General features: G+C 35.6%; 1 protein-coding gene across 6 annotated transcripts in view; it reads right to left on the bottom strand.

Moving 5' to 3' along the window:
• Positions 1 to 739: 739 nt before the first annotated feature.
• The window catches only part of ATF2 (activating transcription factor 2), a 47,917-nt gene continuing 35,895 nt past the window's right edge, over positions 740 to 12,761 (bottom strand). For all 6 annotated transcript variants that reach the window (XM_085066396.1, XM_085066401.1, XM_085066400.1 and 3 more), the window contains 2 exons: positions 10,049 to 10,154; positions 740 to 3,400 (listed from right to left, as the gene is read on the bottom strand). In XM_085066396.1, the coding sequence (XP_084922522.1) occupies positions 3,174 to 3,400; positions 10,049 to 10,154 (333 nt within the window). In that variant the 3' untranslated portion in view covers positions 740 to 3,173. The remainder of the gene's footprint in view (positions 3,401 to 10,048; positions 10,155 to 12,761) is intronic.

Below are 12,761 nucleotides of genomic sequence, written 5' to 3'. Positions count from 1 at the left end.
GTTTTTGTTCCCTTGGAGTCACAAGCATAACTCATATACTCAGAAAAAGAATGTAACAAAGCAATGGAGGCCTCAGGGATTGTTCTTATATTGGGCTCAAAGTTGTGTGCAGCTTCACTTCATTTGGTCCATACATGAAACAAATCCAAGCACACAGCAACTTTACTTTTTGTTTTTCCTCCCAAGCCTCCATATTGGGGTTCTGTCACGAGCTTTTCAAATGATAACAGAATGTGCCATTGCCTGAAGGTTTCCAACATCCATAAATAAGCCCAAAGCATTTTTACTATTCTAAATATCAGGCATGAGGGCATGATTTTTCTTCACTTTTGACAACACACAACTGCGAGCCATTCATTTGACTACAGCTGTTATTTCTGGCTTCATGTATACTGAAATAAGATCAAAATTACTGAAGTTAGCTGGAAATTCTGATTACACACGGCACTTTTGCTGTGGAACTCAGGGCAACCAGAAATGGCTGAGCAACAGCTGGGATCACCAAGCTATGTTTATGAACTCATTTATCCGTGGATTACCTTGGGCTCCTGGAACTAATGATCCAGAGCTTGTTCCTCAGAAGATGCTGGAGTTCAACTGCTGAGCAATGGTATTTGCCTTATTTTCTAAAGAAATATACACATTCTCGTTTACATAACATTACTTTGACATTGCAGTAATGACTTCCAGGAAAACGCTGGTAATTGCAAGGGTGAAGAAAGAAGTCTGAAGACAGTGCTGCCTTTTAGAACAATTATAATTTCATTAAAATAGGAACATAACTTAAAGATAGATTTTATTCTCTTTGATGATTTACTCATGCAAACTGCACATAAAAGAAAACAGTACAGTTTGTGAAACATGTCAAATGTAAAGACCCAAAATGCTAAGTACAGAAGTAGTGTGACAACGTCTCAAAACGGAATCCATGGTAGTACGGGGCTAATACCTTCTCTTTATTTGCTGAACACAGATTTTAATGGTTCTTTTTCCAGCCCCACTGTTAAATTCATTAACTGTTTACACATCTCCTATACACTTATGTAGACTTATTTTACAAGCGCAACAGTTTTGTTATAAAAAAACTCCACTTATATGATTTAAAAGCTTTTGTGTTTAGGAGAGCAAATTATAGTATAATCGATGAGGCCTCATCTAATCCACCAAAACTACAATGAAAAGTGACTGAAGAGCTTTCTTGCAGAATTCACATTTTGTGCCTTTGCAATTAATTTCTTTCTCACAAGAGGTCCATTGTATTTAACCATCCTGGAAATGTTCAGTAACTGTTACAGCTTTTTATCTTGAAATTGGGAAAGTAAGACTTTTAAACACATGAGGTTATCAACACAACTTTCTTAGTTTTAAAATACAAAATATTTAGAATCCCTAATATTTTCATGCTTAAAGCCCTGCAATGATACATATATGACTTAGATATTTCTTTGTCCAGTTTTCATTATAGTATGGTTGTATATATATTGCAGAAATTATATTTTCCTGTGGATCAATTACATTTTTAGATTTAAAACTGAACCAAATAGAAATTTGATGGCACTGACACTTAAAAACACATGGTATAGTGTGGAGAAGGAAGAGCAAATGAACTACACAACCCATTATAAATGCATTAAATCTTTGTTATATACATAATGGAATCCTGCTTTACTGCCAGTTGCTACTATGCATCTGTTTTTGCTATTATACAAAGTTTTCCGACCTGAAAGCACACATCTACTTTTTTTAAAACAACTTAATCTATTGTAAAATATTGTACTGTATTTTGAACATGAGTACAGAATCAAAATAGATAATGGCACATTAAAAAACTCAATATCCTACAGATGATTGGATAATGAGAAAAAGTGTACCTACAATCATCTCATCAGAAACAAACTACATCATGGAATGTTAGTTATCCAAGTTCGCACAGTAAATAACATTTTAAAACTGCAATCACCTATCAGCCAGCATCACATTGAAGGCATCTTTAAACATTCAAGCAAAAGACTGCTGGCATTAACTACTGAACCATTCTCACACACACACCACACACACCACATTATAATTACATTGTTTCCAAGATACGGTAGATACTGATTTTTTTTTTCCACAAGAAAGGTATCAAAATTTTTGCTACTAAAAGATGACAGTGCTTACACAAGAATTAAGTACAAGTTAGCTTGCAGATACAAGACAATGACAAAAAAAAGTCGAGTTGTCTGAAGAAGGATTTTAGGCTTTTCTGGCATCCAAAACCATAAGTAAACTCCTTAGTCTGTGACTCAAAAATCCACAAAATATCAACCTACTTTGGAATACTAAGTATTCCATATTTGATAACCCTGTATTTTACAATATGCTTACTGGTTTCAGCCTAGCAACAAGGGGTGGTTATAGATATCTATTCTGACTGGAGAATTAAAGCTCTCCTCCCACCAGAATCAAGTGTTGGAGCGGGAAAAACCCACCTGACATCAATTTAAAATAAAAAAAAAAAATCAAATCTATTTAGTAATGATCCTTATCTAGGATTGGTATGTGCATAAGTACTGTATCTTATATACTGTACTGGCCCTATTAAACAAATTAAAAACCCCAACAGTTAAAAGCCAACCAAAATGCTATACATAAAAAAACCCAAATGTTTTTCTTCCTATGTTCTTCCTCTCATAATGTGCAAAACAACAAAAAGGCAAAAAGACTAAAAGCAAATTTACCGTTACTGTCTTTCTCTTGCCTAGTGCTTTATGACCTTGCTAACGTTACAAAGTCAATAGGGACTATGCAGAACTTTGGTATAAAAATGTCACATAATATTACTATCACAGTCTTGGGGATGACCTTCAGTAATTCACCCCAATGTTTGTTAAAATAATACCAAATTAAAAATGAAATAAAACCACATTGTACTGTACACACACTTTACACATTAAGCACAAAAAATAACTAGTAAAACTAATACTTAAAAAAAAAAGTCTTTTGCAAAGAGACTAGAACTGGTATTCTGTCTCATCTCCACCTGCCAATCATTAAAGCCAAATTTAAGCTGGATTTTTAAAAATTCATGATTTTAAGCTACAATTTCTCCTAGATGGAGACTGGTCTTTTGTTGGTTTCCCTTTAAAGTCACAGATGCGTATCTAAGGAACTGATGTAACGCAAGTTTTTAATCAACTCCCCGACGGCTGGGCCTGGGAGGGAGGCGCCAGGACGATCTGGGACAGCACAGGCTCCGTGCTCTGGTCCGCCATCTGCGTGAGCACCGAGGTGGCCACTGCCTCCGCCTTGGACGTGGAGCTCACGCCGTTGGAAGTGCTGACGGAGCTGTGCTGGATTGCCTCTGTGTGTGGACTGCTGGGCACCGAGATGTCTTCTGAGCTGTCATCTTTATCTGCAGCTGAACAAGAAAAAGACATTTATTCTGTCCCTGGGAATGCACACTGCCTCGTCCCAGTAAAGGCAATCATCCCCTAAATAACTAAAATTCATATTGTAATGCAGCACTGATTGCAAAACAAGCTTATTTCCATTTTTTTAAACAAAATAACTACTTTGTAAGCAGAAAAACTGGGCTGCAGTATGGACTATTCAGGAAACCAGAACATTTTCACATCTTTAAAGCCATGATTAAAATTTCCTGCCTAGTAAATCAGCCAGTGGGTACCGTGCCTAATTCTAATGATGCATGTTCACATCAATAAGCAATAGTCACAGACTAAAAATTGCTATTTATGGTGTCCGCTTAGTAATCAAACAAGAATAATTCTACATTCAGTAATGAGTATTTAAGATCATGAGTAAGATAGCTGAAAAAATATTACTTACACTGCTATGTTTACTGGACAATACTTACATAAGTTTTCAGCCCCCATTCTTTGTTTTAGAATGAAGTTCCATAACTTTACAAATGCCTCTCAATAGGGTTTAAAATTGTTAAAACTGGTTTTAAAAATATTTTTGGAATATTTCAGGTGTTCTCCACAAAACCAAAGTGAAGTACACACAGAGTTACATTATTTTTTCCCATGACAGAGGGTAAGCAGGTTAAAAAAAATTATCACTGTGTAAAAATCGAATTTCCAAAATGATCATGTCTTAAAATGTCCTTCTTGCATAGACATCCTAGTCATGCTAAAATCATCCTTATTTCCAGAGCTGCAGAAGTTAGCCAAGGTATTATGCAAACATTGCTGAACTAAAAGCTGAATTCGAAACTAAAAAACCAAGAGAAGAAAATTATCCTACTGTTTTTCACTCAAAAATAGAAATATGAATGCTGAATTTCATTGCAACTTTTTTTGTATCACTTTGTGCTACTTAATGTTTTCAAGTACTTTTCAAAACAGTTTTATACACTGACCAAAACCAGTACCTGAGTGGAATACTGAAGTCCCTTTTAAACCACTTCTGACTATTGTGATACACACCAACATAGCCAGAAGCAGGCATGAACTATTGCTTGGGACAAAGCAATGGAACAAAGCTTGATTTTCTCTAGTCTTGTTTTTGCAATCCCTGTCAGATCTGCTTGAGACTGGCCTACAAATTCAGAAGTGTCTCAGGGGAACAGAAATGACGCAAAAGGATGACACTAACATGAGGAGACAAGCAATGCTGTGGTATCATATCCTCATTTCCACAGAAAACCAGGAGAACAGCAGCAACTAAAAGGAATGTTAAGTGTCAAAAAGCAATAATGAAACTATGTTTGTGTCTTACTGAGGTTTATATGACCTGCTAGCTATGGGTAAGAAAATTTACTAACTTAGCAAGTTAAGACCCCAGTGTAAGGATCTCTGAGCAGCCCTATGCATACTAAGAGCACACTCCTCTTCAAAGCTTAAAAAAAACCGTTTTATTACTGACTGCTTCCAGAAAAGAATGGCAAGGTCAAAAAGGATGGGTAAGCAAGAAAACTGCTGTATTTCTTTCTAGGAAATACTGCCTACATGAGCAAGGAGGCAATCTCTCCTACAACTCCACTAAAAGAGCATGGACATAACAGTTTGCAAATTAGAATGCTCTTATCCACAGGGCCAATTGTTTTACAGACCCTGCACTTTTTCAAAAACAGATCTTTCAAACATTAAAGGAGAGAGAGACTGATGACAGTGAGCTAGATCTGCTGACAATTACCACATATCCAAAGGTTTCATGGTAACTGTGTACAACAAGTGAAAGAAAATTAAGATAGTTCCAAAAGGCATTTATGACCCTTAGGAGAGTTTGCCCATTCAAGAACAGAAAGAACATGAACAAGTGTCAATTCACTTAAAAGTATTCATCAGGATGTCATTTTTACCATATCTCTATCAAGACCTACAAGATCTCATGTAAAAACAAGTAAGAGGAAACACATGCAAACCTCGTTAAAAATAGAAACTCTAGTGCCACTTCCTGAAAAATACTCCATTACTAATTATGAGAGTAGCATATTCTTTCCTCAGACAGAATGAAATGGCAGCAAGTGGGACATGTATCAAATACAGTCTCCGCTGTAACACCTGCTCCTCCTCTTCAGAGCTGCTGTTATTCTCCTATGAATCTCAATCTTCCTATCAGGCTTCTTTTGCTGATTCCCAATGTCCGTGTTGTCCAAACCCTCCTTATACACAATAAAAATGGTTACTTGAAAATGCTACAAGCCAGAGATAGAGAGGAAGTTAAAGCAGTTCACTATCTTTCAGCCAGAGAAGGAAGGTCTTCCACCGTTCTGTCTTCCTTAACATGTATTTCTTAAAAGAAATGTCTGTAATAATATCATAGTGATAAAGAACATGAGAAAGACTTGGTTTTCTGACTTTGATGGTCTCAGGAAGATCCTATAAGTAATGTAAGAAACAGTTATGAGCACACAGGCGACCACCAATGTACAAGAGCAGTGTTCACATCATTGAGCAGATACACAAACATACTGTGCTGAAGACACAGAAGTACATGATTCAGGTATTTTCAGATGCCAGGGGATAGAGGGGGAGCGTACAGCAGACAGGTATATATTATATAAGACACAGACCTAACACCAATTTATGGCAATAAACTGGACTAGAAGCATAAGTCCTTGCAATTACTACAAACCAATACTTAGAAATGAGGTGACACCCTAAAGAACAGCTATTTGGATTTTCTTCAATGTCCTTCCTTAGGTAGCCCTAACTTTACAGGAGCAGTGGCCAAAAACTGAATAAAAAAAATCTCTACTTGAAGAATTAAAACCAAACAAGAAAATCTACTCAATGAATATAGAAGGTATTTAAAAGTCATCTTATTACAGAGGTGGCTTGTTTTCTTAAGCCTGAAGACGCAGAGTAAAGAACAAATGCTTTTAGAAGAACACAGAAAAGTCATACTTTAATCCTCAGAATTTTTTTTTCCTTAGTTGACCAGAGAATTGCCAGGCACAGGACTGTAGTTTCAAAAGTGCAACTGATACATAACAGAATCATAATGTAGCTAACAAAGTAAAAAAAAAAAAAAAAAATCTGAGGCATTTTAGCTTTTTAATGGCTCCCACAGCTATGCCTCAAATCAAGGAAAACACACAGTCCAAATTAGAAATTAATTTACAGAAATAACATTTGCTATGTATTAGAAGGCTGAAAATTTACAGAGCTACATCACATGAACTTTTCTGAAGGCTACATAGTTTCTAGACAGGCTCTGTCATGAGGAGCACGCCACTTTGGAAATGGAACACAACACGGGCTAGACTGGGTACAGAAAAGACTTCAAGAGCACCAAAACAAACACAGACTTTTGAGAATATACTGAAAAACACCTTTTTGGAGTAGTCAAACATTGCTGCTATTTGTTTCTTAGCATTGCTTACCAATAGCTTTCAGTAAGGCAAGCAAACAAAGAGGCATTTTACTGTTCAGAAGAAAAAACCCACCTACACCAAAATGGGAGTGAGTACACAAACAGTGACAAGATCCTGAACTCCTTTCTCTCCCCTGATAATCACTAACAAGGAGGAAGCCTCATGATAATTCTCATCAGGCTATTCAGGGACTATAGAGGGACTTAAGCCTAGAAATGCTTTTTTTCCAGGAAGTTGGCCTTTGTGAATATCCCCTGCAGTCACTGAAGAACCATTGCCTGTCCAGAACATGCTGCAGGAACATAGTGGTTTGAGAGGTTTCAATCATTCAAGGTCTGAAACTGGTTAGTCACCGTCTATCTTTCTTTAAAATTAGCTAAGAAAGAACACAACCTCCCCATTTAACACCACTGACACCGCAGCCACTATTTATCTTCTTTTATATTCAGCTTTGAACAAATGCTCTTGAATATTATGATGTCCTTGTCAAAAATATGAAAAATACCTAAAAAGCCATTTAACCCTTTTTTAAAAAAAACCCTCTAAATACAATACATTTTCTGCCACAAGTTTTCACCTTTCTCCTACAAGTCCAGAAAAATCCTGACAAAATGCAGGGAATATTGCAGAAGAATTTTAGAAATTATCTAGTACAGAAGACAACATGAAAAATAAATGAACAGCATCTAGATTTCTTGCATACAGAGCACTTCCCCACTGTAGCTGAAGATGCAGTCAGAACCAATAGCATCCTTCTTTGGGAAACAAAAAAGTTTAAGCTGGCTGAAAACTCAAATTGCAACAGAAATTCATCCATACTGACTCAAAGTGCAAGAATAATTTTTCTGCTTTCTCTGTCTCAATGACACTCTATTTTGCAGCAGGCACATGACTAAAATAAGGAAAATGTGATCCCAAAAACAATTTGAGAGGAAAGGGCTACCTGTGCTGTCATACTTTTCACTTGATCTGAGAAAAAATGTGTCTGGAAAATACAAAAGATCTTAAAAGATTTGTAAAAGTAAGCACCAAAAATACCCTGAAAAGTGATAGATTATTTGTTCCAATTTAAGTGCATAATACATGAAAACCCATAGAACTGTGGACTTGGCTGTTAAAATGTGGTCTACATGGTCTAAAGCAGCACTTTCTAAGCAATGCACAATATTCAGCACTGCAGGAGCTCTATAAGCTGGGCTCTTCAATTTCTTCCCCAGAGACTAGACCATTAAACCACTCACTACATTTTGGAAGCAATTCAACTTTGATTATTTGATGAATATAATATGTTTATTTAAATATACTTTATAGGAACACCATTTTCACAAACATATTGACTGAAACCATTTTTTCCTCCCATAAATTGTACTGTGGGTATGTCACTGAGCCAACATGCTCTCCAAACAATATTCATGCAGAGATAATGTGACAAAATCCTTTCAGAGGGATGGCATTAAAACTATCATTCATGTTAAGCTTTTACTTTCAACAGACTTTTCATGAAACTGAGCTATGCTTCCAATCTCCTTGCATAATACTATTTTTTTCTAAAATGTCGGCTGCTTTTGCCATTGATTAGTATTTTAGGTCTGATTCATTCTGTATTCTTTACTAAATCAGAAACATTACAGTCCTTTTCTGAAGGCTGAAAACAAGCACTACTAGACAGGCCATTCACTAATTCTTCAACAAAGAAATCCTTGGCATGTAATCACTTTCACAGTTTATGACTTACAGTGAAATATTTTTTTATCCCAATTTAGTAACATGCATCCTCAAAACATCACAATTCAGGAAACCTATGGTTTGGGGTTTTTTTTTTGGGGGGATTTTGTTTTTTTGGGGTTTTTTTGTTAAAAAACCTTGCATGCATAATGCTATCCCCTAGTAGCTTCTGTATGAAATTATGTTGTTCTGTCAGATGGGAGCCATAATGGCCTCATCCCTGCAGCAATCATTGTTAATATAAATCCCAAACGTATTTCTATACTGTTCCAATTTACTCCAAGATGCTATTTTCTGTCTTGTCAAAATGACTGGAGATCAAAGGACCAAGATTTATAAGCTCAAAACTGACAAAATCAGTATTCTAAATATATATGGCAATACAGAGTTGCTAAATCTCCTGAATCTTTTAAATTAAAAAATATTGCCCATTCTGATGAAATTGCTTACAATGACTACAAGTAAAGATGGTGGCCATTAAGTTTTATCGCAAGCACCTGAGGATCTGTTTGCATGCAATACAAAATGTTCCTTTATTCTCCTGAATTACTGACACTGGCAAATTAAAATGAAGTGGCTACATATGGCAGAAACAATCTTCACATTTACAAATATCTTGAAATATCACTAAATCATAAAAACGAAAGCTGTGGGTTATATATTATGAATGTTGCCTAATGCATTCCCAGCTCAGTTATTTGTAACAAATTTGTGTACAATGGACAAAATTGGCCATTTATTCTACAGCAGTAGCAGCTGGTTCTGGCACTGTGTATCACAGCCAAAAAGGAAGCTACAAGTCAGGAAAGCATAATTAACCTTTAAAATGCTGGAGCGATGGAAAAACCAAATGAACAACTTAAAGTAAAAATATGGATTAGAAAATATTGGTATTAACAGTCTCAGTATTCCCCTCAATACTAGAACTGTTTTTAAAAACACCCTGTCTGTAGAAAGGCAGCCACTTAATGTGGATATCAAAACAACCTAGAAGACATTGTACAGTAGGAGCCATGAACCTGCATCTGATTATTTTAATGGCTCGACTGATCCTGGATGTTATGGTAAATGAGGACAGCTGTTATAGTACCTCTACTGAAATCTCATTACAATGAAGCAAAAACACCCACAAGGACCTTTCACTGTATTTGGCTATGATAAAGTATAAAAAATGGTTTATCATGTGCTCTTAATACTTTAATTACATTTTCCAAAGCAGGTGTAGTAACTGGTAGTCCTTAAATGCTAATTATCATATGCATGCATTAAACCAACATAAACCTTTCAATGTTATGCAACAATTAAATTTTGACTTAAAAATATATTAAGTATCACATATTAATTCCTGTTTTCCAATAACTTTGAGATTAAGAAAAAAGATCTTTAATGTAATATATGTAATATTAGAACTGCACTTCTCAATTTTAATGCTCATTCAGTTCACTTTGGCAGTATTTCACTGATGCAGCCTCAGGCTATAGGTAATGGAACATTACTCACTATGATAGCCAGATTTCTTCTGCATGGCAGTTACAGGGCAATCTTTATGAGCCAGAAGAAGCTGTTTCAGCTGTGCCACTTCATTTCTCAGCAGGGTGACTTCATTCTAAAGGAGAAGAAAGTTATGTACTTTACCAGGCTCAAACTACACACGTTTTGAAGGTAAGCATTAAATTTTATAGGATTTTCAGTTGCTCATTCAGGGGTAGCTGAAATACAAGAAGTTTCCATTTGGTATACGTTACAAAAATGTACAAATTTCTTTTATCTTAGAAAATATAAATATTAGCTGAAACTTGGCTAGCTTGGTTACATTAACAAGGAAATGTGGTGGTTTTTTTTAAATACAACATATGTTTTCCGGTTTGCAGATGCAGAGTCTACATACAGTCTCATTCACATGATCCAGCTACTGTGAGACTCTTCTGGAAGGTTTTGTGATGAATTCTAATCAGAGTAAACCTACATTTAGCTACACACATTTTAACAGATGTCACAGCCAACATAAAAAAGGGAAAAATATAAAATAAAATAAAATCCAAGAAGCCAATGCAGAATAATTTTTTAGTGATTCTATTTATACTTGGACTTCAAAAAAGAAAATCTCACATGCTGGAAGACAATTTAGGAAATACTGGTTGATCTCCAGACTGATTTTTATTTTGGCAGCCATACATAAACATGTTTTATGAAGGAGTCATTGATAATAATGACAAAATCTGGAGATGTCAGCTTGTGTCACTAAAGTGGAGTGCAATCCAAGAGACAGCACCTGCACAATCCAGCGACTGGGTTCATTTCCAGACTGTGCCTTTCGGGTGACCTACAGCAAGGTCATTTTACTGCTTTGTGCTTCACCTTGCCCATTTGTAAACTGGAGGACAGCAACACTTACCTTCCCTGGAAAGCAGTCTGGTGCCCATAGATGAGAAGTGCTATGTAACTGCATTACGTGTGACAGTCCAAATTAAGAATGGTATGATATTTTGATGGACCCATTTTTACTTTATATAGTAGAAAAATATTTATGAATCAAATTATCTGTAATGCTTTGTGATCCCCATATCTGGACACAATATGTGTTTTTCACGGGTTATGTTATTTTGAATATAAATCTTTTCTAATGACACTTGAAGTTACATCAAGTATAAGAATCTTTGCATATTAGTGTAATATACCATACATGTGACAATTATTTGGTAAATGCTTATGCCTATGCATTTAGGAGAAAGTTAAAGAAAAAAGCAACATAGGAAAACTGGGCTGCATCTAAAACTACCTGCAAAAATAAACCACAAGAAAGTCAGCCTATTTACTTGTAAGCAAGAAATAAGGCAATGCAGCCAGAGATGAGATGAATTACAAGTTAAAGGATTCCAAAAGAAAACAATTCTTCCAGAACAGAAGTTATTAGGTTTAATTACATAAAGTAACTACAATATCAGATTGTTAAAAGATCTTCTTTTGTGTTTTCTCTCTCTCCATTTAAAAGACAACAAATTTCAAGCCTTTATACTTGCAAAATCCTCTTAAACCATTAAGGTCCCCTTTTCTGTTCAGTCCTTTTATTGTGCAAAATATGCTTTAGAAACCCTTCATTAAAAGCAAAAGCCGAAAGATGCCAAAAATCTGGCTTCTCTTTATAATGAAAGAAAAATGTGACTGCAAACAAAAAGGGTTTGAAATGAAAGAACCAAAAGCTCCACAAATTCTCTGCCAGGTGGCATTAGACATTCTGAAACCTTAGGCTGTTAAGAAAGCACAGTACTACTGCTTCCAGCTCTATCTGCCCTTAGTTCATCATGTAATTTACTGAGGAGCCACAAATCTTGATGCCAAGCAGGCAGCTGCACAGAATTGACATTATTTGGGTAAAACTCAGTGTATATATGTGAAAGGCAGTTCACATGATAGCAAACATTACTTTCACTCAAAAACTGAATTATGGCTGATTTTTTTCATTGTCCTTCACTCCTGTCTTTGATTACTTAAGCTACAGTGCTACATATAATTATGTAACAAATTGACTTAATTGAGGATTATGACAGCATTAAAGGAATATGTCTTTAGACTGTGTACAGGTATAAGAAGAACACGTATTTGCTAGAAATTTCACTAATGCTGGTGCACAGTGTCATGATTCTTGGAACACAAGAAACCATTTCATGTTGTGTGCTTCGGTAGGGATTTTTAGATTTCAGGGTCTGCGATGCTGAGTATTTTTAAAGGCATGAACATGAAAATGACTGATACACTGTAATTTTGATTATGTGATAAAAAATAACCCCAACATGCCCTACTTTCCTGTTGGTCAAACTGTGATGTTTTCTATACCAAACAGCATGAAAGGGGAGTGTTCATAGGAAGATGATGATCTGTGAATTTGACTCAGTGAACACCTCTGATGAAGACAAACAAGTGACACTTTAACATACCAAAATACATTTCACTGCATTTTCTAAATGAATTCTTCATTTAGGGAATTACATAATTTTTTCTTTCAGCAATTTCCAAAATGAAGCTTTCAGACTTTTATTTTCAAAACAATAATTTCTGCCAATTCTTACATGCTGCTGGAAAACATTAGGAAAGTATGCTTTAACATTTAATAGCAGTTTAAACAAATGGGTGATGGATTGTTCTATGGGGAAAAAGTGCATTCACATGACAACTTTCCAAGATTGACAACCTCAGATGAGGTGGAAAAGTACCC

The sequence above is a fragment of the Lichenostomus cassidix genome, chromosome 7 (genome assembly GCF_008360975.1).
Source record: "Lichenostomus cassidix isolate B80296 chromosome 7, HeHo_3.0, whole genome shotgun sequence".
Classification (NCBI taxonomy): Eukaryota; Metazoa; Chordata; class Aves; order Passeriformes; family Meliphagidae; genus Lichenostomus; species Lichenostomus cassidix.
The sequence above is the reverse complement of the archived record's forward strand: the minus strand, read 5'-3'. Positions and strand labels throughout refer to the sequence as shown.